This window comes from Hyla sarda, chromosome 8, assembly GCF_029499605.1.
Source record: "Hyla sarda isolate aHylSar1 chromosome 8, aHylSar1.hap1, whole genome shotgun sequence".
In the NCBI taxonomy this organism is placed as follows: domain Eukaryota; kingdom Metazoa; phylum Chordata; class Amphibia; order Anura; family Hylidae; genus Hyla; species Hyla sarda.
The window spans coordinates 83842004-83867593 of NC_079196.1; the positions used below are offsets into that span (position 1 = coordinate 83842004).

Sequence of the window (25590 nt, forward strand, 5' to 3'; positions counted from 1 at the left end):
CATAAAACCACAAATACAGTGACAGAACACATACAGATGGTTCATGTGTGTGTATAAGATGATGTTTCTGTGTATTTAAAGGTAAAAAATAAATCCTGCCTTTGTTTGTCTGCAGTGGTCGATGCTTCAGTAAAAGCTCTCACACCTATGCCAAGTGATCTTGAACACTGTGTAACGGACAGTGGAGTTCTGTATACTGTGGGCATGAAATGGCTCAAAACACAGGGCAGTCAGCAACAGATGTGCACTTGCCTGGGCAATGGAGTCAGCTGTGAGGAAAGTGGTGAGTATGGCTACTTTAATGCAAAAAATAAGGGGGTGAATATAAATAAATTTATTTTTAATATATTTTTTACATTCTTAATTCTGCTGTTCGCTTTTTTTTTTTTTATACAGTTGCCGTTGGAACATATGGCGGTAATTCTAACAGTGAGCCTTGTGCTATTCCATTTATACATGATGGAAGGACCTACTATTCATGTACAACAGATGGCCGTCAAGATGGAAAGCTCTGGTGTGCAACTACATCTAACTATGATGAGGACAAGAAATATTCCTTCTGCACAGAACAACGTGGTAAGCTGATATTAAGAAGAGTAATGCTGCATTCACTCTTCTTGTTAGTGGGGGGGGGGGGGGGCGCGGCGGCATTACTTCCTCTGAATCAAATATGCGATTTTAACTATCATGATGGCCAGGATTTAGACCATGTGAAAGCAGTTGAAACGTGGGGGTTGTAGGTGTTGTATTTTTAGCTTTTGTGATTTTATTTTTTATTTTTTAATTATAAATCCCTTTTTGTTTATCTTGGGCATTTTTTTATGGTGCGACTGTTCACATGCTTTCAAATGTAAACATTGTTTTTTTTATTTTATTTTTTTTTTCCCCCTAAAGTCCTGGTTCAGACAAGAGGAGGTAATTCAAATGGGGCCCTGTGTAACTTCCCTTTCCTGTACAACAACCGCAATTACACAGACTGTACCTCAGAGGGCCGTCGCGACAACATGAAGTGGTGTGGAACTACTCACAACTATGATGTAGACCAGAAGTTTGGTTTCTGTCCCATGGCAGGTGTGACTCTTTCATTAAATATTTAGTTAACATAAATATTCTGAAATTGTAAACTTTAATTGTGCTTTCCTCCCTCTGTGTATTCTTTTGATCAGAGATTTACATGTGCCAAGAATAAACAGTACTCTGTTATAGCTTTGTTTTTTTTTATGTATGTATTTTCTGCCGTATATAGGCAAGCAACCTATCCAAAGGCTCCAAATATTCAATATAGCTTCATAATTTTTTCCTCTTTCTTTGTAGCTCATGAAGAGATCTGTACCACAAATGAAGGTGTCATGTATCGTGTTGGGGATCAGTGGGATAAAGTGCATGACCTAGGTCATATGATGCGGTGTACATGTGTTGGCAATGGCCGTGGGGAGTGGAACTGCATTGCATATTCCCAGCTTAAAGGTAAAACACAAAGTCCACATATATTTTTTAACATTTTTTTTTCCCCCTTGGTTGTCTGCATTTTGAGACCCCAACCAATCACTAGAACAAGCCGAGAGGAGTGCACACTAAACTCTCTCCCAGCCCTGTGTAACATGACTGAGATGGACTCCCAATGTAGGTCTATGGGAAAATCACACTGGGAGAGAAGTGGTCTAGTTGTGCACTTCCTTGTTTAATTCAGTGATTGGTCAGGATCTAAACAATGTCTATGATGTTTCGAAACTATTTTAAAGTGATTGGTAAACTTTCTTGTGGTGTATGGGTTGTGTTTTTTATTTTTATTTTTTTACCTAAAATTCATTATTTTTATCCTATTCCATAAAATACTGTCACATAAAAAATGTATGTAATCCTATATACACCTAGTAACCATTTTTAATAGCATGGCAGAAAAGCCAGAGTTCCCCAAAGACTGCAATGCATTTCTGAGTGGATCCACTGAGAGAATGTGTGTACCATTCTTTTGGTAGATCCGCTTGCAGTTTCTCTGTAAATTAAGGCAAAATTCATTCAAAATCCTCCCCATTGTGTTCCATTTTGAGATCTTTTAAGGGATACTAATATAACATAACATTCTGCCAAATTTTTTTAATTTTTTTGCTTTTTGAGAAATAAAAGCAATAGATCTTGGCTTAATGTTCTGAACACCTAATGGACCAAACTCTTTGTGTGACACATTTTTGGGTATATTTGCTAGAGCTTTTTTGAGTAAGGCATGAAAAACCTGCAAAATGAATTTGACTGTCTCATCCAGTGCTGGTTTTTATTTTGTGTTGGCCTACTTTATCCCAATTCTCTCTTTACTTTGTATTACAGACCAGTGTATTGTGGATGGTATTACCTATGATGTTAATCAGTCTTTCAACAAATTTCATGAAGAAGGACACTTGATGAACTGCACATGCTTTGGTCAGGGACGAGGCAGATGGAAGTGCGATGCTGTTGGTATGTAACTTTAGTGCATGATAGATGAAATCACAATCTAGCTCTTAGTCTTTTATAAGTTCCACAATCAATCTCAATCATTGTTCCTAAATGATTAGAACATTATCTATCGAATAGTATGTAAAGGCCGAACAACTTATATCCTGATCTCCCCAAAGACGTTAAGGGGGTACTCTACTGCACCAGGGTCCAGAACATTTAGCTCCGAATGCTAGGTACGAGCTGCGGGGGTCATGACGTCACACCACGCCCCCTCAAAGCAAGTCTATGGGAGTGGGCGTGGCGTACGTCACGCCCCCTCCCATAGACTTGCATTGAGGGGGGGTGGCATCACTAGGGGCATGGCCGTGACGTCATGACCCCCGCGTTCTGAACTAAACGTTCTGGACGCTGGGGCAGGGGAGTACTCCTTTAATGTTTGGCACTGTCGAAAGTTTGTATTGCCAATGAAGGGAAAGATAAGCTGCTGCCAGGCAGTCTTGGTGTTTACTTGTTTCTGGGAGCAAAAAATTTGAGCATTTAAAATCAAACATCCCCTTTTTCCTTAACTTCTCAACATTATTTGTCGAGTCAGGAGGCCCCAACAGACTTCAGACACTCAGCCAGTCCAAACAAAGTTGGTCTGTTCAGGATCAACTTTTGTATAAAATATGAGCCCCTTTTTATATCCTTTAAGGGGTTAGAGATGTATATTACACTTAGCTCTTTTTAAGTGCATATTAGGACTAATGTCCGAAATCACCTCTTTTCATTAAGAACTTCCTCTGTGAGGGCTGACAAATTCCACACATCCTGGCCCGTAGTCTGGAGATAAATAATTTAGATGGCGTGTCTCTGTCCTGGGGGGGGGGGGGGGGGATGGGGAGTGGGAGTGAGTGAGGGCAAACTATGTACTAAGTTCTGATCTATTTATTCAATCAGCGCTTGCTAAACCCTGTTGATTTTAGTCTGTTTTTTTTGGCTAGCATTCAATTGATGTTGATGTCTCTCAGGGCACAGTTCACATGGAGAGCTAAAACTCTCTGAAGAGCTTTTATAGGTTTCTGAACAAACTTTAAACATTCCTGATTGACCAGGTTGGATCTGATCACCCATACACATACTCTCGGTCCAGTATGCATGTATTCTGAATAAGGATGGAGAAAACCCAGTGGCAGACTTTTCTGGGGGCAGTTTATGTCTGTTCAGGAAGTAGAAGAGTTGCCCCCTTAAACACTAGTGGTTGATCGGCCTGCCCAAGGCAGTGCTTTCAGCTGATATTCTACTGTGTATTACCAGCTTCAGACACACTGGAAAAGATCACATAGGAAAAGGCTAGTTTAGCAATTTAAAAAACAGAGTTCTCCCCTTGTGTAAAATCCTCCAAAGAGTCAAAGACAACAGGTGAATTAGAGAACTCACCAGATAGGCTTGTGCGTATCCAGGCACAACACACATGGAAGCCAAAGGAAATAGATCCTCAAGGCTGCTGCTCCTCCTCCAGGCATAAAGAGCATTAGAATAATCTTGAAAAAAAAACTACCTATAATGGGTGCTGCCACGATCCAATATAAATGATGAAAATTTATGAAAAATTAGGACTTTTTCCGGGCTGATTCATCCCCTTGCTCGTGTCATGGGGCTGCTTCTTTCTGTAAATGAAAGCTTTTCAAAGATCCACAAGATATTGACTGACTTGTTTTTTTTTTCTCATATTACAGACCAATGCCAAGAGACTGAAACACGAAAATTCTACCAGATCGGGGACTCTTGGGAGAAGAATGTTAATAGTGTCAGCTACCAGTGCTATTGCTATGGTAACGGAATTGGTGAATGGCATTGCCAACCTCGTTCCTACCCAGGTCAGTAATACAAAAAAATAAAAAATAATTTTTTTTAAAAGGCCATGTGGATTTATAATTATAATTTATAATCTAATAATGATATGATACATTTATAGTACAACCAAAAAATCCATTCTGTAATCTCCCAGGTTTTGCCACAACTTGATTTTGACATGTAGGATGCTGCAACTAAGGGATAAACTTCAGGTTAATGTATTACTAACTTTGCAATCATCTGTCATTCCGGGAATAAAGAAATTCAGCAGAATTGCTGTCTGTAGTATTAATCAAACAGTCCAATAAGTCACCTATTTGATATCCAGATTAGTTAACTGTGGCATTATGTGAGCTAAAATGATGCAAGTTTTCAATAGGAGACTGACTGACTTATTTACTGTATATACTCTCATATCTGCTTCATAGCTTTTTACTAAAATTATTTATACCTTTTCATGCATGTCATGTTTTCAGGCGGAAAGGAGAGCCATTAGGGGATCTCAGAAACTGTTGTATATACTGTTGTATGTATTTTTTATTTTTTTTGGTCTTACACAATATATAAATGTTGTGTAAGACTGAAATTTAGACCGTGTATGTGACTCAGCAGCTGACCCTTCACTCCGTTCAATGCTGTACTCATCCCAAGGACACCGCACACTTGTCATACAGATAGTTTTGGAAAAGTCAATTTACATCATTCTTTTGTACACATGGGGGGAGACTTATCAAAACCTGTGCAGAGGAGGAGTGGTGCAGTTGCCCATAGCAACCAATCAGATTGCTTCTTTCATTTTCCACAGGCCTCTAAAGAGGCCTGTGGAAAATGAAAGAAGCAATCTGATTGGTTGCTATGGGCAACTGCACCACTCTTCCTCTGCACAGGATTTGCTAAATCTCCCCAATGAAGTTGATATTTTCTGAAAATGTTGTAAAAGCAAACCTAGCTTTTGCAACCACCTCTGTTTTAAATCTTACAGTATACAATGATTCTGTCTGTTCTGCGTAAGGGGAATTAGGCAATGTTAACACACAGTGGTGGTTTTATTTCCAGCCTTAAATGTGTACTCCAATCATTCTTGGGCTGCTGGCATATAAACAACCTGGACTTACCTGCTGCGACTCCTGTGGTGCACAGTATTGCCGTTCCAGTCCTCTGGTGCAGGCTTCTTTCTGCTTGCCAGTGGTCAATGCGTCATAGAGCTGATCAGCAGTGTGATGTTATTGCGCCTCGGCACTGGTCTTTTTCCTGGTTCTGGGCCCAATACGTCACGCAGCCGATCAGCCTATCGCTGGCCAATGCAGGCATGATGGAGGCCAGAGATTAGCTGATCAGCGGTGTGACTCATCCACCCCCGACAACTAGGAAGACTGCACCAAAGGACTGGAGCGGTGATACAGTGCACCACGTAAGTGGCAGCAGGTAAGTCCAGGTTGTTGTTTTATATGCCGGGAGCACAAGAATGATGGTTTAGAAAACTTATACGCTGGAGTACCTCTTTAAAAACCAGTCATTTTTCATGGGGGAAAAAATGGCAAAGCAGCATTTATTTATTTATTTTTTCCCCTAAGGGTGCGTTCCCACAGGGCGTATACGCAGCGTATTTGACGCTGCGCAAAATTTATGGCAGCAGTGGGAAATACGCTGCGTATCCCTTGCTCACTATACACACAGGGCTTTCCGGCGGCAGCCCTATGTGTGTAGTGAGTTTTGGAGGCGGAGCCGCGCGTCACAGGCACACGGCCCCGCCTCCAAAACTCACTACACACATAGGGCTGCCGCCGGAAAGCCCTGTGTGTATAGTGAGCAAGGGATACGCAGCGTATTTCCCGCTGCTGCCATAAATTTTGCGCAGCGTCAAATACGCTGCGTATACGCCCTGTGGGAACGCACCCTAAAGCTTCAAACACTGATAAAAATGGCCATGTCTGAAACTAAAAGTATATTCCATTTGATTTTATGACTGTAAAATTAACATCTGCAAAATTTATGTCTATACACAAAGGGCTGTTTTTTAGCCCCAAAAAAACCTGTAAACATAGCCTAAAGGTGCAGGTGGCATGTAGATTAAATGCAATAGGCCTTATATCTTTACTGTGGCCCATATTTGTAATATAATGTCTGCTCTGGTATTTCTGGTTTGAAGCTGGGATTTTCTTTTCGCTTTTAGTTTTCACATTGCAGTTACATTACATTTGTATGTATTTGGCCTAAAATATAAACAGATTGCAACAGCTATTAGAATAGTCTGTGTGTTACTTACCAATTCTGCTGAAAACAAAACCTTAGGCTGGGTTCACACAGTATTTTGGAGCCTAATTTTTAGTTTGTCTGCTCCACTTGGGATTTTTCCTTTCAAACTCTGACTAAAATACTGTGTGTGAACCCAGCCGAAGTGATTTGGTGTGTAATTGTTTCATGAAATGCACACTATTCTAAGGCCATGTTGACGTGCCCGGAATTTCGCGTTGAAATTCCGCAGCAGCAGAGTCCCATTGTATTCAGTGATTCCGCTATAGATATATGGACTCCACACAAAATGCATAGCATAGCATGTTATGCCGGCACCCACAGTCTGCGGGATGTCAACCCTGAAGTTTTCCATGTGAACATAGCCTAATTGTTTCAATGCTGCATAAAATAAAAGCAGTTTAGCAGTTTAACACAGCCTAACAATGCAATGGTATATAATCAACAGGAAATCAGAAACTGATACTTTATATAGTGTTTCTTAACCAGAGAGCCAGGGTGCCAAAACTACAAGCCTTTTGGATGTCCGGGCATGCTAAGAATTGTAGTTTTGCAACAGCTGGAGGCACTCTGGTTGGTAAACACTGCTCTAAGTGGTAGGATTATTTAGTTCCTCTTTGTACTTTCTCAAATGCATATTTCTGACTTCTGTAACAGCTGGAACTGGACCTGTGCAGGTGATAATAACAGAGAGCGCCAACCATCCCAACTCACATCCTATTCAATGGACTGCTCCTCAACAATCTCACATCAAGCAATACATTTTGCGCTGGAAGCCTGTAAGTCTCCTTATAATACAAATTTCCCATTTTTATACCTAAAGAGTCAATTTGTGCATCTAATTATTTACACCCTGCACCATGAAATGAAAATGTTACTGTCATCCCCATTTCACTTTTTATGCTGCATAAGACAGGCTCTATATTGAGTCTTACTATTAGCACTTAGGCAAGAGTATCTCCAAGTTGGTGTCTGGGTGCACAGTTTGCTAGAATCCTTTTCTTCTAGCACCCAGACTCTGATCAAAATCAAAACTCTTGACGTGTGTTTGTGACATGTCAAAAAATAATAGTTGGGTGCTTTTGTTTTGTTCGTGACACTTTTTTTTTACAGTTTTATTTATTTTTTGTCAGTATAAGATTTTTGGCGCACATTTATTGATAACTTGATCAATGGTGAAGTAGTGCCCGCTTAGTTCGTACTGTAGAAGCTTTGGTTTAATCTTATGTTTTTGCCTTTTTCCAGAAAAACAAACAAGGTAACTGGAAGCAAGTTAACATTCCAGGACACCTTAATTCTTACACAATCTCTGGCTTGAAACCCGGATTGGTGTACGAGGGACAGCTTGTCAGTGTTCTGCAGTATGGACAGAAGGAGGTTACCAGATTTGACTTTACTACCACCTCCACCACATTTGGAAGTAAGTACTACATTCACTTGTGGACATTCCGATCTTTAAGTGTATTCCTGGCTTTCAAAACTACCACAGTTATCTATGGGTAGGGTGACGTTATTCAGACTTCAGTTTACCTGTAATTATCAAAAACTTTTTATATACTGTAGATAATACCATTATATGTAATATACATTGGTTAAAAAATTTGTATATTTTTGTCCCTGCAGCTATTGCCTGTGTGTCTCTATGAGGAGTCCAAATACAGAAAGTGTAAGCAAACAAGCAGGGCTCTGTGCAGCAGTGTTGCTCTGAGATGCCCCCGGCTCACACAGCAGGATGATTTGACAAGCCAGGAGCCTGCTCAGAGCCGTGCTTGTCCTGCCCTCACTTGCTGTATTTGGACTCCTCACACAGCTGCAGGGACAGCATTTTTTTCACCTAAAAATATATAAACTTTTTTTTTTACCATGAACATTACAAATACAGTAGAATCTCCCTTAGTGGACACTAGATGAGTGTCTTAGTGATTCGATTCGTCACAAACTTCACAGCTCGGCAGTTGCTGACTTGAACCTGCATAAATTAGTTCAGCTTTCAGGTCCTCCGGTGGGCTGGAAAATGTGGATACAGTCATAGGAGAGAGTCTCCTAGGACTGTATCCACCTTTTCCAGCCCATCGGAGCACCTGAAAGCTGAACTAATTTATGCAGGCTAAAGTAAGCAACCGCCGAGCCGAGACGTTTGTGACTAATGCAATCACTGTAAATTCGCTCGTCTCTAATGGACACCTCCCAATAGCGGACAGTTTTTAATTCCCCAGCAGAATTCCATAAGACTTAATGTATTTGCACCCTCCGAATAGGGGACATTCCCAATAGCGGATGCGGACACACCCAAAAGGGGACAAAACACTCCTAATACTGGACAACCAGGCTTATGTGTCAGCCCTAACTTGCAAACGGGGCCGCCGTCAGGGGGTACAGCCAATACCCCAGTAAGAGGCCCAGGCTCCCGGGGGCACAGGCCCCCACTGCACTTTGCTGCAGAAGCCCCAGCACAGAAGCAGAAGACCGCTGTTTAAGCGGTTCTGTACATTTGCCGGAATCATTCACCCACCTCCTTCCCCTGTTCCAAATCATCCCCCATCTCACCCCCCCCCCCTTACTGGCCCCTGTGCCACATCATTTCCTCTTGATTTCCTCCCCTCCCCCATGCTACTTTATTACCTCTTAATTACCCTCTGCGAATTAATCGCCCCCTCTTTACCACCCCCTCTGCCATTTTTCTCCCCCCCCCCCCCCCTGTGTCGTTTAATTTCCCCTTTATCCCCTTTGTCACTTCATGAAAGGGGGTGATGAACTTACACCGAGGGTAATAAAGGGGGAATTAAATATACATTTTTTTTTCCCAGTGAGTGTCCGCTATTGGGAGATTCTACTATGTGTGTATATATGTGTGTGTGTATATATATATATATATATGTATGTATGTGTGTGTATAGATATATAGATATATAGATAGATATAGATATAGATATATAATAAAATTATATGATCTATATTATACACTGCTCCAAAAAAATAAAGGAATTTAAACAGATAACACATCCTAGATCTGAATGAACTAATTGTATTGAATGAATACATTGAACATAGTTGAATGTGCTGACAACAAAATCACACAAATTATCAATGGAAATCAAATTTATCAACCCATGGAGGTCTGGATATGGAGTCACACTCAAAATCAAAGTGGAAATCCACACTACAGGCTGATCCAACTTTGATGTAATGTCCTTTAAAACAAGTCCAAATGAGGCTCAGTAGTGTGTGTGACCTCCACGTGCCCATATGACCTCCTTACAACACCTGGGCATTCTCCTGAAAAGGTGGCGTATGGTCTCCTGAAGGATGTCCTCCCAGACCTGGACTAAAGAATCCACCAACTCCTGGACAGTCTGTGGTGCAACGTGGTGTTAGTGAATGGAGGGAGACATGATGTCCTAGATGTGATCAATCTGATTCGGGTCTGGGGAACGGGCGGGCCAGTCCATAGAATCAGTGCCTTCCTCTTGCAGGAACTGCTGACACAGGCTACCTCTGGCAAGCACATGAAGGGCTGTGCGGCCCCCAAAGAAATGCTGACCCACTACCGAACCGTTCATGCTGGAGGATGTTGCAGGCAGCAGAATGTTCTCCACGGTGTCTCCAGACTCTGTCACATGTGCTAAGTGTGTACCTGCTTTCATCTGTGAAGAGCACAGGGTGCCATTGGCGAATTTGCCAGTCTTGGTGTTCTCTGGAAAATACCAAACTTCCTGCACGGTGTTGGTCTGTAAGCACAACCCCCACCTGTGGATCTCGGGCCCTCATACCTCCTTCATGGCGTCTGTTTCTGACCATTTATTTGAGTGGACACATTCACATCTGTGGCCTGCCCGAGGTCATTTTGCAGGGCTTTGGCAGTTCTCCTCCTTGCACAAAGGCAGAGGTAGCTGTCCTGCTGCTGGGTTGTTGGCCTCCTACGGCCAACTTACACCTACGGCTGGTGTAAGTTGGTGGGGAAAGTTTGTTGGCCGTTCTTGACTGGGTACAGCGGCAGTGTTAAAGAAGCCTATGGTGGTCTCACAACATAGCCATTTAACCTCAAGACAAGCACTGATCCTTCCTAAACATGTCCATTGTGTTTTTTTTTGTTTTTCCTTTTTGTCTTGTTTGTGGAGTGTGTGTGTGTGTGTGTGTGTGTGTGTGTGTGTATATATATATATATATATAATATATAATATAATATAATATAATATAATATATACACAAAGAATAAATAGTCCAGCACTATTGATCCAAACTATTGTAAAAACCTGGCTTGCAGGTGCAAGCTGCTGGGCTAAATATACAGCAACAGGAGAATACAGCAGCACACTGCTAGCACAAAGATATAGATGAAACATGAGTATATAGATAAAACATGAAAAGCTATACAGCTGTAATGCAATAAATGAAGATATGAAAATATGAGGTACTTAGCTTGCAAATTTGGCGCCAAATAGCGTGGACCGTCCCACCACGGTAAGGTGACCTCATTCTGGGACGGAATATATATATATTACTATAATATAACTTTTTTTTTTTTTTTCTGTCATATCCAAAGGCTTAACCCATACATGTTACCCAAAGAAAAGTAAAAGAAAAAAGAAAATAGACCAAATCTGTATTTCCTAATAAAGTATTGGTTTGTACATTACCACCCTAACTACCCATAAAAAAAACATACGTTCACAAATCACATATTAAAAATACAAAAGATACATGTGGTGGGGGAGCAGAACAATTTTAACAAGTGCAAGGGACATGGTATAGGACACTGGTGTGTATGTATAAAGGACAATGGTTGAATAGTGTAGGATACAATGAGATCAACAATTTTATAGTTGCTCTAATAGGGAGATAATCTCCCAAATGGCAGTAGATACAGATAGCTGCCACAATACTAATAATTATTAGTAATTAGTACCCAACTGCTCCCCAACCTCACCATCCAAAACATTTTGCCAATAATTCCTCCAGGAGCATGGTGAGGTTTCTGTGTTCCTTGCAAAAAAAAAGTACCTGACTTAGAGGTCATCTGCTCACTGGTTAAAATAGTTTTATAAGTTCAATTAGAAATCATAAGAGATTAGCCTAATGCATCATTTATATACATTAAATATCTTCTCTTATTTTAAGGTCCAACCGAAAGTGGTGTTACCGACCGTCTTCCACCACTTGTGGCCACTTCAGAGTCTGTGACGGAGATCACCTCTAGCAGCTTTGTGATATCTTGGGTCTCTGCCTCAGATACAATTTCTGGTTTCCGTGTTGAATATGAACTTAGTGAGGAGGGAGATGAGAAGAGAGATGACAAGCGTTATTTGGGTAAGTGTAACTGTCTGTTGTTTTCATTGTCGTAGTAGTAGTGCCTGGCATACCTTACTTAAATATCATGGAAAATGCCTGTGGCGCTTTGTTGTTTTTTATTTTATTTTTGGAGGGATGAATTTAAGTTTAGTCTCATAAATATCTGGTTAAAATGAAAAAAGTAACATAACTCTTTCAAAAATTCTTAGTTCCTTATGGTAAAATTGTGTTTATCTACATAGCTTCAGAACTGTAGTATGTTTTATAGCTTATTTCATTAGATGGTTATTCATAAAGATGAATGTGTGTGTTTTGTCTTAAACTATGGGGGAGATCTTTTAAAGGGTTACTCCAGAGGAAAAAAAAATATTCAAATCAACCGGTGCCAGAAAGTTATACAGATTTGTAAATTACTTCTGTTTAAAAATCTTGGAGTATCTTAGAGTAAACTAAACTTTTAGTATATTGTTCCTTGTGTAATTATAAGACGCGCTTTACTTGCTGTTAACATTCTCAACCTTAATATGTTTTTAATGTGATTGTAAAAAAATAGTGTTCTGTTCCCTGTGCAAATCAAACAGTTAGTTTGGTCTCAGGAAATGTGTGCGAGGCACAGCTCTTGTAGGCTTTAGTGACGGCGTGCCTGTTGGGGAACGCCCACTTTCTTCTGCGAGCTCACACAATGTGAGCAAGGGGAAAGGTATGATACAGAGCTTTTTAAAGCTCGGAAATTTTTTTGAGGGGTGTTAGGAGAAGTTAGGAAATATAATCTGAGTTAGTTTAGAAAATATGGTTTGATGACAGGTACTCTTTTTAATCCTTTCAGTACTTCTCAGCTCTGTCAGTGTCAGGAACTGTCCATAACAGGAGGGAGAGGTTTACTTATGGGTATTTTCTCCTGCTCTGAACAATGCCTGACATGGGCAGAGGTGGCAGCAGAGAGCCCTGTAATCATACTTGAAGGAACTACACAACTTTCTGTGGAGCATACATCAGCTAAGTACTGGAAGGGTTAAGATTTTCAAATAGAAGTAATTTACAAATCTCTAACTTTCTGGCACTTGTTGATTTGAACATTTGTTTTTCCTCTGGAGCACCCCTTTAAAGCGGTGATGGGTTGCTATTGGCAACAGATACAGCCTTTCTATTCGGCAGCTTCATAAATGTCCTGTATGTGTATTAAAGTAGAAAAAAGACATGGTCTCACATCTACATCCTGTATGTCTTTACTCCTTGTATCATAGTGCCATGTGTATTTGGTTGGCCAAATGTAGCAGACTTTAATTTTTTTTTTTTATGGCAATGACCTATTCCTTACTGCAGTACATCAGAAGTCACTCTACAACCTAATACACAATGGCCGTTGGCTTTTATCTGATTAACTGCTTGTGTAATTTCTTCTGCTTGAAGCTTGTGTATGTTCACACAAGTAGATTACCCTCACGTTTCCAGAGACATTTCTGCAGTGCAACAGCTTTAATGTTTTAGCTGCAAACACTCCATATGCCTGTGGGAACATTCCCTAAGGCTTGGTTTTCTCATAGCATTAAGTATGCTGCATGGCAAAACAGCAAATATTTTGCTTTGTATGGGCAGATGTGTCTGATACTGCTACTTGGCTGCTTGGCCTATTTACGTGAATTGGGCAGCCACCTGAATAAGCAATGAAGAGGAGGTGGCACTTGCAAGAGAGGTGTGACCCCCCTTCATTGTTTTGAGTTGGCAGGGGTCCCAGAGATTGGACCACTAGTGGCCTAACACTGACAGCCTTTACTTAGGTTAGGTTCACATCTGTGTTGTCTTTTCTTCATTCATCTGCTCTGTCATTGAAGTAGAAGAACAAAGAAACTGAGAAGGTGGACCCAATGGTGCCCCAATGACCCAATTAACTTTAACATGTGAACCTAGTCTTAGGAAAGGCAATCATTGTTTGAAATCTTGGAGAACTACTTAAACTAGAGAAGCATTAGAAGTGTAGTATGGTTTCATCAAAATGTTTGTTTTTTGTTTTTTAGATCTCCCCAAAACTGCTACATCAGTCAACATCCCTGACCTACTGCCTGGCCGCAAATACAACATCAATGTGTATGAGATCACCCAGGAAGGAGAGCAGAGCCTAATCTTGTCCACATCTCAGACAACTGGTGAGTATGACATCAGGATAATCCAAAAAGTGGAATTTCATTTTTTCTATATTTGTTTTATAGAGCAATAGACAACAGTATAATAAAAATTGACTCCCTTTTATTGTTTTCTTCATTAGCCCCTGACAGTCCTCCAGAATATAGCATTGAACATATTGATGATACTTCTATTGAAATTAGCTGGACCAAACCTCAAGCTCCTATCACAGGTAAGGCTCATTGCCTGTTTATTACCTATAGTCAATACTGTAGCCCTTAAATGCTGTGTTGGGGTACGTTCACATGTGCATATTTTGCTGCAGCACTTCTGCAGCTGATTTTGCTACTCAATGGATAACAAAATCTGCTGTGGAAAATTTGCATGTGTGAACATACTTTTTCCTCGGAAAAACTTGATATTTTTTTATTTTCTTCTCCCTCCCACAGGGTACAGAATTGTCTACACTCCTACTCTAGAAGGTGCTAGCACAGAACTTATCCTGCCAGAAACTGCAACCTCAGTGACTCTCACTGACCTGTATCCTGGAGTTGAATACAACATTACGATTTATGCTGTAGAGGACAGTCAAGAGAGTACCCCTATTGTTATCCAGAAGGAAACCACGGGGACCCCACAAACTGGTAAATAGAAGAGCATGCATAGCTCTGTACCTAGTATATCTGTATGTGCTCAGATCTAGAAACTCTAGATGGGATATTTCCACTCCAATATGTTAAGACCTATAGTGCCAAGGAAAACATGAGAAAAATCCTGTTCAGTGTTTGTTTTTGATGTATCGAATGTAAACTTCCCCAAGCTCTGGTATTTCTGATCAAACTTTCAAAACATATAATTTTTATTTATTTATTTATTTTTTGAAGCACCACTCCATAAGCAACTTTGTGCATCTGTATTATTATATTTGGCAGACTGCTCTAACACTCCTTGGCCTCTTGTTCTTGTACGTGGAGAATAAGGAATGCCTGTTACAGCAGGCGTAGCAGTTTTTATTCTATTGGCTTATATAAAGTGAAGGAGAAATATTCCTTGCAACATTGTTTTTCTAACGTCATGGCAAAACATAGACATGGGAGTGCTGCCTTGGCTCTGAGTTTAGAAATAATCCCATGTAAAGTACTGTATCTGGCAAGCGGCTTGATGCTGACTGAAGAGTTGAATTTGGTTTGAAAATTTAAGTTTACATAAAATCAATATGACCAAACTTTATCATTTCAAATCTTGGCTGCTTTATCACCCACGTCATGCATTTTTCCATACCAGGCTATGAGTTTATTATTCCATGTGCATGATGAAATGAAAGGAAGAAAAGAGAAAACATTTTTTTTTTTTTTTTTTTCCGTAATGCAGTTATTGTTCCACCACCTACTGAACTGCAGTTGCTTGAAGCATCTGATGTAAAGATCATCATCTCATGGAATGCCTCACCAAGTGAGATCTCTGGGTACCGTGTTGTGGTAACACCAGCCAGTTCTCCAAATCGGGAACCTCAGACCCTTCCCGTGAGCAGAAGCACCTTTGCAGAGGTTGTTAATCTGCAACCTGGAACCAACTACAGATTTGAAGTATACGCAGTCAGCCGTGGACAAGACAGCCAGCCACTTGTGGGAGAGTTTCCAACAAGTAAGTTTAGTACATCTAAATCTCCACTGGTATAGGTTGAAGAACCATTTTTGAGTATTATGGGTATATGTAAAACGAACATCTGCTTATTGCATTGTCAAATTCTCATTTAGGCATATCAAACTATTCTTTTCCTTTCTAGAAATGGATTCCCCAAGCGATCTAAGGTTTGATGACTTGACAGAATCTTCAGTCCTTCTTGTTTGGACCGCCCCTCGTGCTCAGATCGGACGTTACATTCTTTCAGTGGGTCAAACTCGCGGAGGGCAACCTAGCCAGTTTCAAGTCAGTCCTCCTACAACAAGTTACAAATTGAAGAACCTCCAGCCCGGGACGGAGTACACAGTCTCTCTGGTTGCTCTGAAGGGAAACCAGCAAAGTAACCCAACTACAGGAATATTCTCAACCTGTAAGTGTAAATGTTCTAAATCCTCCTCTTCCTGCTACAAAAATGCCTTTGTTTTTAAAGGATAAAACTGCCTATAATACCTTCTCCCTAACATACATCTGACTGTAAATACGACACCATTTCTAGAACCTCATTGCAAAATTTTGTACCCTATAAATGCTCACCTAGCTTTTCATAAATCTAGAATATTAGCTTAGAACACTTTGGGTCTGTGTATCCATTAATCAGATAATCCTTTCTGGGCAGCCACAAGGCATCCTCTGTTCCCAGGCTATGAATCAGTTAAACACCACCACTACTGTACCTTTTGCTATTTTTGTGCAGCAGTGAAGGGTTAAACCAGTCACTATTCTAGGAATGTATCACTGTTCAGCTAGGAATTCTCCAACCCTTTCTTGTGTCCTCTTACAAGACTCGCACATCGCACTTTTCACTTTTAATTTCCTTGTTTTTAGTTTGAAGTTTTGCTTGCATATATTTTAAAAGACCACTCGACTGCTCTTCAAATGGCTGAGTGGGTTACAGATTGGCCAGCAAAATTGAATATTTTGTGATCTTGGCAGTGGTTTAGCAACCACTTCAAGTAGTCTGCAGGATGTAGATTCAAGCAAATGATGCCTTGTCGAGCTAACCTCAAGAGGGGGGTCCTGAGCGCACTCTGAGAACAGACTGCAGTAAACATCCCACACAAGTCCCTTGGGTTAAAATGGTTTGGGAGATATATCCAGCCAAATACTGTTTGCTCAATATTTGTTTCCTCTTTGTGCTTCAATGTGTTTGTGTAATTATTTAAGTGTGTATATACAGTCATGGGCGTAATTGTCAGCACCCCTGAATTTTTTTTTTTTTTTTGGGAAAATTAAGTGTTTCTCACAGAAAAGGATTGCAGTAACACATGTTTTGCTATACACATGTTTATTCCTTGTGTGTGTGTGTGTATTGGAACTAAACCAAAAAAAGGGAGGAAAAAAGCAAATTGGACATAATGTCACACCAAACTCCAAAAATGGTCTGGACAAAATTATTGCCACCCTTTCAAAATTGTTGAAAAATAAGATTGTTTCAAGCATGTGATGCTCCTTTAAACTCACCTGGGGCAAGTAACAGGCGTGGGAAATATAAAAATCACACTTGAAAGCAGCTAAAAAGGAGAGAAGTTCATTTAGTCTTTCCATTGTGTGTGTCTGTTGTCCATGCTTAGTGTGGCACACAAAGAGAAGAGAACTGTCTGAGGACTTGAGAACCAAAATTGTGGAAAAATATCAACAATCTCAAGGTTACAAGTCCATTTCCAGAGATCTAGATTTGCCTTTATCCACAGTGGGCAACATTATCAAGAAGTTTGCAACCAATGGCACTGCAGCTAATCTCCCTGGGCGTGGACAGAAGAGAAAAATTGATGAAAGGTGTCAACGCAGGATAGGCCGGATGGTGGATAAGCAGCCCCAAACAAGTTCCAAAAATATTCAAGCTATCCTGCAGGCATTTAAATTAAGTGAAACACTATGGCAGGAGACCCAGGAGGACCCCACTGCTGACAGACATAAAAAAGCAAGACTACATTTTCCCAAAATGAACTTGAGTAAGCCAAAATCCTTCTGGAAAATTGTATTGTGGATAGATGAGACCAAGATAGAGCTTTTTGGTAAAGCACATCATTCTACTGTTTACCAAAAACAGAATGAGGCCTACATAGAAAAGAACACAGTACCTACAGTGAAATATGGTGGAAGTTAAATTATGTTTTGGGGCTGTTTTGCTGTCTCTGGCACTGCGTGCCTTGAATGTGTGCAAGGCATCTGAGGATTACCAACAGATTTTGGGTCGCACTGAACAACAGAGTGTCAGAAAGCTGGGTTTGCGTCAGAGATCTTGGGTCTTCCAGCAGGACAATGACCCAATACATATGTCAAAATGCACCCAGAAATGGATGGCAACAAAGCACGGGAGAGTTCTGAAGTGGCAAGCAATGAGTCCAGATCTAAATCCCATGACCTGGAGCAGTTTGCAATGGAAGAGTGGTCCAACATTCCGGCTAAGAGGTGTAAGAAGCTAATTGATGGTTATGGGAAGCGACTGATTTTTCAGTTATTTTTTCCAAAAGGTGTACAACTAAATATGAAGTTCAGGGTGCCAATAATTTTGCCCAGCCCATTTTTGGAGTTTGGTGTGACATTTATGTCCAATTTTTTTTTTTTCCTTCCTTTTTTGGTTTAGTTCCAATACACACAAAAGGAATAAACCTAGCATAGTGTATAGTAAAACATGTGTTACTGCAATCCTTTTTCTGTGAGAAATACTTAATTTTCTTGAAAATTTTCAGGGGTGCAAACATTTACAGCCATGACTGTGTGTGTGTGTGTGTGTGTGTGTGTGTGTGTGTGTGTGTGTGTGTGTGTATATTTAATTTTTTTTTTCATTATATTATTTATTATTAAATTGTAAATTTTACAATTTCTCGTTAATGTTTGAAATTTGCAGTGGAACCTGTCGGCTCAATTCCTCCATATAGCACAGACGTTACAGAGACCACCATAGTCATTACTTGGACCCCTGTACCCAGGATTGGATTTAAGGTAAAAGCCTACATTAATTTGTAGCTTTGGAAGCCACATTATAAGCAGATCATGCACATCCTGAACTTAAAGGGGTACTCCGCTGACCAGCTGCCATGCCCCCTCCCATAGACTTGCATTGAGGGGGCGTGGTGTGATGTCACAAGGGTGCGTGGCCGACCCCTGCAGCACGCACAAAGCTTTCAGAACTAAATGTTCCGAATGCTGGTAAGCGGAGTACCCCTTTAAAACTCACTTGCCTGTTCTTGTATGGAATGCAACAAGACCTTCCTAATTTTATGTAGGTTCTCCCATCTCGCATGCACCCAACTAGGTGCTTAGAGGAAAATGCTGTACAATCAAGATCAGGCATGACTTTTATTTATTTTTATTTTTTTTCCGAAAGTAAATTCTCATTTAGCAATTACTGTAAGCATTGCAGGCAATTGTTTCTGGCACAGATTTATTATACATCTTGCACCACTTTGCTAAAGAATTTGCACATAGACATGCCATTAACGTATCTATATGAATAGAATAGTAAGATTTTGCAGTTTTTATGGAATACAACTCATGTAGTATTGGAGATATATGGAATACATTTTCAGTTTTTTAAATTTTTTTATTTTTTTTTGTTCTGTATCATGCTTTCTTTCAGGAGGGTGGTGAGTATTATGTGCTTCATATCACACAGTATGTGTCGCCTTGTGTGTATTTTTTTTAATTTTATGATTCATTTCATTCAATTAGTTGGATGTGCGCCCAAGCCAAGGCGGTGAAGCCCCCAGAGAAGTTATCTCGGAGTCTGGCAGCATTGTAATCTCTGGTCTTACCCCAGGAGTTGAGTACACCTACAGCATTTCTGTATTAAAGGATGGTGAAGAGAGTGAATCTCCTATTACAAAGACCGTTGTCACACGTAAGGCTAAGTCACTCTCTCTGCTTTCTTATGACTTCTTCTTTTTTTTTTTTTTTCCACAAATTTATTTATTGTCACTTCCACTTATTACAGCACTTTCTCCTCCAACAAATCTGCGGTTCCAACCAAGTCCTGATTCTGTTACTTTGACAATCTACTGGGACAGAAGTACATCTCCAGGTAATAGTTCTGGCAATTTTTCATCAAAGACATGTTTCCATAGTCTTATAAATATGTCCATTCTGATAATCTATTTCTCATATTTAAAGCCATTCTCTAGTATGCCTCTCTTCATTGAATTATATTGGAGTTATGGAAACATCTGATTCTTTCTGTATAGACATAATTGTAAAGAGCTGTATGCAAATGGGTATGCCCTTGCGTCCTGATGGTTATGGTACCTGTACGTCCTGGTCCTATTACTGCTGTTTGAAGCACACCCCCACAAAATAAAGTTAGAGGTCAGATGATGACCATTTCAAACATACTAATTTTGGTGCATGTAGTTATAATTTTTTAGTAATAAAATAAAACCTACATAAATTGGGTATCCTTGCAACCGTATAAACCTACAGAATAAAGATAAGGTGTCATTTTTACCGAAATGTGCACGGAGTAGAAACTGAAGCCCCCAAAAATTGCAAAATGTTTTTATTTATTTATTTTTTTTTTTTTGTTTTGTTGCGCCGCAGTTTGTTTTAAAAATAATTGAGGTCATTAGAAAGTACAATTGGTGAAAACAAGCCCTTATATGGGTCTGTAGGTACACAATTGAAAGAGTTATGATTTTTAGAAGGGTAGGAGGAAAAAACGAAAATTGGCCTGGTCCTTAAAGGGGTTATCCAGGAAAAAACTTTTTATATATCAACTGGCTCCAGAAAGTTAAACAGATTTGTAAATTACTTCTATTAAAAAATCTTAAACCTTTCAGTACTTATGAGCTTCTGAAGAGGTTTGCTATGGGGATTTGCTTCTAAACTGGGCGGTTCCCGAGACGTGCGTCATCGGAGAGCTATTAGACAGAAAAGAACAACCTTACCTTCAAAAGCTCATAAGTACTGAAAGGATTAAGATTTTTTTTTTTTTTATAGAAGTAATTTACAAATCTGTTTACATTTCTGGAGCCAGTTCATATATAAAAAAATTTTTTTTCCTGGATAACCCCTTTAAGGCCAAAATGGGCTGAGTCCTTTAGAGGTTAATATAGGAATAACTCATTAATTACAGTATGTAAGCAATCTGTAATGCCAATATAACAGAAAAGCAGGACCCTGAATTTCGTGGTTTTCTCCTCAGGTGTTACTGGGTACAGGATAACCTCAGCTCCCACTGATAGGCAGCTTGGATACCCCACCGAGGAGGATGTTGATGCAAGGCAGACTTCATTCACTTTTGAGACCCTCAGCCCTGGAGTGGAATATAATATCAGTGTCTATGCAGTTAAGGGAGATGAGGAGAGTATTCCCCTATCCAAAATAATAACTCAAGGTAATAATGAATGAACTATTTTCTGCCTGTGTTAATTTATTTAGTACTTCAGGTATTGACTAGAGGAATTGATGGATTTGGATCTTACCAAACTATTTCTAACAACAAAGTAATTGCTTTTAGCACTCAATGTAACAATTTATCAATTGGCTTTGAACAGTCAGCCATGAACATAAGTCAACTACAGACTTGATGGAGGAAATCTTCATGGCTCTAATGTCTTCATAAGCCATTGACTTATAAATAGCAACTGTACCAATTTACATTTCTTGATAGAATCAAGTTTTCATGGCACTTCTTGCCTGGTTACCACTTCCTTTCAACAAATTGTATACTTGTTGGTTGCATATATTTCTGCTGCATTTGAAGGCTGACTCCACCTTTTTACAACTTTAATTTAAAAAAAGTTTGTCAGGCACCTTTTGTAGAAACCCAGAATATTTTTCCCTATATGTAGACCAAACAAATCCTAACAAGTTCCAAAGCCAATGAATCCAATTCATTAAAATAAGTCCTAGTTTTAATTGTAGTGTCTGACATTTGAGAGGAGTTGATTTTAGGTGGACTTGTCCTTAACGCATTAGATTCTACTTTACTAATATTTGCTGAGACAGCCTTACTGTTGCTATTGGATTTACAGCACTGCTCCAAACCAAAACATGCCAATGTGTGTCTGTAGATTTTTAGACATATCTTGGAACTTTCAGGAAAATGTTGGCTATCTATAAATGATCAGTAGTAGGTAGGGAGCCATAAGAAAATGGACTCTATACATTCTGGAAACACATGATATACATCTACTGTGTTAGAAATGTATAGAATTGAGTTAGTGGTCACTTCAGGTTAAAGGGGTACTCCGCCCCTAGACATCTTATCCCCTATCCAAAGGATAGGGGATAAGATGTCAGATCGCCGTGGTCCTGCTGCTGGGGACCCCGGGGATCGCTGCTGCAGCACCCCGCTATCATTACTGCGCAGAGAGAGATCGCTCTGCACGTAATGACGGGCAATACAGGGGTCGGAGCATCGTTACGTCATGGCTCCGCCCCTGGTGACATCACTGCCCGCCCCAGTCAATACAAGTCTATGGGAAGGGGGCGTGGCGGTCCTCACGCCCCCTGCCATAGACTTGCATTAAGGGGACAGGCCGTGATGTCATGAGGGGCGGAGCCATGACGTCACGCTGCTGCGGCCCCTGTATCGCCCGTCATTACGCACAGAGCGAACTCGCTCTGTGCTGTAATGATGGCGGGGTGCCGTAGCGGCGATCCCCAGGGTCCCCAGCAGCGGGACCGCGGCTATCTAACATCTTATCCCCTATCCTTTGGATAGGGGATAAGATGCCAGGGTCGGAGTACCCCTTTAAAGGTGGTTGCTAAGATAATCACTCCACCATTTCTCCAATGGAGTGACAGATGAAGTAGAGCTCAAACACACACCATTACAGTTCAGGTTATTTAATAAACATAAAAAAACTGCTATGGGTAAACAAGCAGTTAATGGATTCACCATTAGGGTATTTTCACAAGTGCTGTTGTTTTTAAAGCCAATGCAAGGATTGTATACCCTTTTTTTAATACTCATATGATGGTGGCTTAAAGGGGTACTCCGGCGCTTAGACATCTTATCCCCTATCCAAAGGATAGGGGATAAGATGCCTGATCGCTGGGGACCCCCGTGATCTTCCACCCCAGTTAAAATCAGTCCCGGAGCATGTTCACTCCGGGTCCGATTACCGGCGACGTGTGACGTCACGCTCCGCCCCTCAATGCAAGCCTATGGGAGGGGTGTGACAGCTGTCACGCCCCCTCCCATAGGCTTGCATTGAGGGGCAGAGCGTGACATCACATGCCGCCTGCCCCGTGGTCGCCGGTAATCAGACCCGGAGCTCCGGGGACTGATTTTAACTGGGGTAGGGGATAAGATGTCTAAGCGCCAGAGTACCCCTTTAAAGAAAAAAACCACATTAAAAAGGCACATGTGAAAGCACCATAAAGACTAGATGTTTTTCTCTTTCCCATCAGAATTCAGATGGAAATTCAGGACATTTATTAAAACCTGCTACTTGCCTAAACCAATTGCTTACTACGTACATTGGTTGCACATGGTCACTGCATGTGTATGTTGATCTGCCTGTGGGTACAATCTTGTCATGCTTTGCAAATCATTATGCAGTAAAGCATCAATTCCAATTTTTTAATTGAATCAGACACACTTTGAGTATCTGTTTTCTTTCTAGTAATTACCTGTAATTGTGTGCAATCCTTGACTGACTTGCTTTGCTTCCTTTCCTGCATCCTCCTTTTTTTTTTTTTTTTTTTTTTTTTGCTTTTTTTGACATGAATCGCCCTGCCAGAAATTCCCCAGCTCACTGATCTAAAGTTTGTCGACGTAACTGACACAAGCATTGATCTGAGGTGGACACCCATTAACGCCTCCACCATTATTGGCTACCGAATCACGGTGGTTGCTGCTGGAGAGTCTGTCCCCATCTACGAAGAATTTGTGCACCCCTCAGAGGGGTATTACAAGGTCTCAGGATTGGAGCCCGGAATTGACTATGAAATCAGCGTGATAACACTCATTAATGGCGGAGAGAGTGCCCCGACCACAATCGTGCAACAAACCGGTGAATGTACACTCCTTGCTGATCTGCAGAGGCAGGGCTCTATGTGCTCACCAGCAGGACAGGGGTAGGGAGGTGGCCTTCTTAACTAGTGTAATTTTAAATGTTGCTTGGCTTAAGTAGAAAAGAATTTCGAAATAATGGAGGATGCACTCTATAATCCTATGTCTTTGACAAAAACACTTTGGGGGAGATTTATCAAAACCAGTGTAGAGGAAGAGTGGTGCAGTTGCCCATAGCAACCAATCAGATTGCTTCTTTCATTTTTAACAAGGCCTTTGAAAGATTAAAGCAATCTGATTGGTTGCTATGGGCAACTGGGTAACCTTTACTCTGCACAGGTATTGATAAATATCCCATTTTGTATTTATGTACCTCCCTAATCTCTTAACTGGGAACAACGTGAACTGACTGCAGTTTTGTCTTGGGCCGTAATCTCATCCATATTGAATGGAATGGACTGTCTATGCTGGTGATCCGCCTAGAGCTTTGGCCACCTTCAGCATTGCATGAAACAATGTTTGCTTTAATATTTGCTTTCTGCTGCTTGGGTTTTGGTTCAATCTGCTGGAATAATTTTAGGTCTATATGCCTCTTTTTGGCTTTTCACTTTAGTACAGTAACGTATACACTATGGGGGAGATTTATCAAAACCTGTCCAGAGGAAAAGTTGCCCATAGCAACCAGATTGCTTCTTGCTTTTTTAACAAGGCCTCTGCAAAATGAAAGAAGCGATCTGATTGGTTGCTATGGGCAACTGGGCAACTTTTCCTCTGGACAGGTTTTGATAAATCTTCCCCTATAGGTTTGTTGTAGAACGCATTATTTTAGTATTCTAAAGCCTTCTGCATCTACTGTCACTGAAACTGGCATTCTACAGTTGTGGCCCCATGTACTCCAGTTGATTCCAGCAAATTCTTAATAGAATAAGTAGGCCCTATGTCACAAATACAGAAAGATAAGATTGGGCAGTACATTTTTAACTTGCACACTATCTAACATATGTGCATTCCTGTCAATTAAAACAAACTCTTGACATGTCCTAGGGAGTGTTCAGACCCCGACCAATTACAAGAATGAATGAGCAGGGAGAGAATTGCATGCAAATCTCCCTACTTTGTCTGTGAGACCTGGACAGTCCCATAGAGATACATTGGAAATCTGTCCTGGTCATAGGACACAGCCCAAATAGAGAGAATACGCTAAGCGCTGGCTTCACCAGTCTCGTTCTCTTGATCATTTGTGGTCTGGACTTGCAGACTCCAAACGATTTAAAACCTTTTTAATATTTCTCTGCGGTAAAGTCAAATTTTTTTAAATGACAGGTACGCTTTAAGGAATAGTATAGTATTTCAATTTTATCCCCCCCTTTTTTTTTTTTTTTTTTTTTTTAAGGGGACTGTTCAAGAACTTCAGTTTTTCACTTTTAAACTAATATTAAAGTAATAATTTTGTAGCCTTATTATTTTGTAGCCTTATCATAGTATGTGAGTAATGAAGCTCTAGAAGTGTGAGGAGGTCTGTGTGCATGGACATACTTTAATCTCACTTTCACTTTTGGACATTTCTAGCTGTTCCACCCCCAACGCATTTGCGCTTCACCAACACTGGCCCTGACTCAATGCGGGTCACTTGGGCTCCCCCAACATCCATCGAACTTTCCAGTTTCCTTGTGCGCTTCTTTCCAGTGAAGAAACCAGATGATGTCACTGAGCTTACAATTTCTCCATCTGACAACATGGTTGTCCTTACAAGTAAGATTGCATCTTAGGTGGGATTTAAGTATACATGAATCTTTACATTAAATAAGGTGATATTTCTTCTTGAGGAGAGCACCATGAAGATGTATGGAGACTTCAGGCGCTACATAGGCCGATTATCTCAAATGCAGAGAAAAGGTTGGATCTTCCAGCTGGGTAGTGGAGCGCAGTGCCGCCTGCTTCCTGGGCTTACAGGTGAAATGCAAAAAAATATTTGAATATCATGCAAAGTTCATTTATTTTAGTGATGCAAC

At 40.5% G+C, this 25590-nt stretch overlaps 1 protein-coding gene across 5 annotated transcripts in view; it reads left to right on the plus strand.

Annotated features, from left to right (window-relative positions):
• The window catches only part of FN1 (fibronectin 1), a 60030-nt gene that overhangs the window by 13947 nt on the left and 20493 nt on the right, over positions 1–25590 (plus strand). For 3 of the 5 annotated variants that reach the window (XM_056535204.1, XM_056535205.1, XM_056535207.1), the window contains exons 7-26: positions 116–283; positions 397–576; positions 895–1071; positions 1315–1467; positions 2326–2454; positions 4155–4295; positions 7183–7304; positions 7771–7945; positions 11644–11832; positions 13830–13958; positions 14078–14167; positions 14385–14579; positions 15307–15579; positions 15722–15988; positions 18470–18564; positions 19294–19462; positions 19556–19642; positions 20759–20950; positions 23307–23579; positions 25148–25330. In XM_056535204.1, the coding sequence (XP_056391179.1) occupies positions 116–283; positions 397–576; positions 895–1071; positions 1315–1467; positions 2326–2454; positions 4155–4295; positions 7183–7304; positions 7771–7945; positions 11644–11832; positions 13830–13958; positions 14078–14167; positions 14385–14579; positions 15307–15579; positions 15722–15988; positions 18470–18564; positions 19294–19462; positions 19556–19642; positions 20759–20950; positions 23307–23579; positions 25148–25330 (3387 nt within the window). The remainder of the gene's footprint in view (positions 1–115; positions 284–396; positions 577–894; positions 1072–1314; positions 1468–2325; positions 2455–4154; positions 4296–7182; positions 7305–7770; positions 7946–11643; positions 11833–13829; positions 13959–14077; positions 14168–14384; positions 14580–15306; positions 15580–15721; positions 15989–18469; positions 18565–19293; positions 19463–19555; positions 19643–20758; positions 20951–23306; positions 23580–25147; positions 25331–25590) is intronic. The other 2 variants (XM_056535208.1, XM_056535209.1) reach the window with 1 other exon arrangement.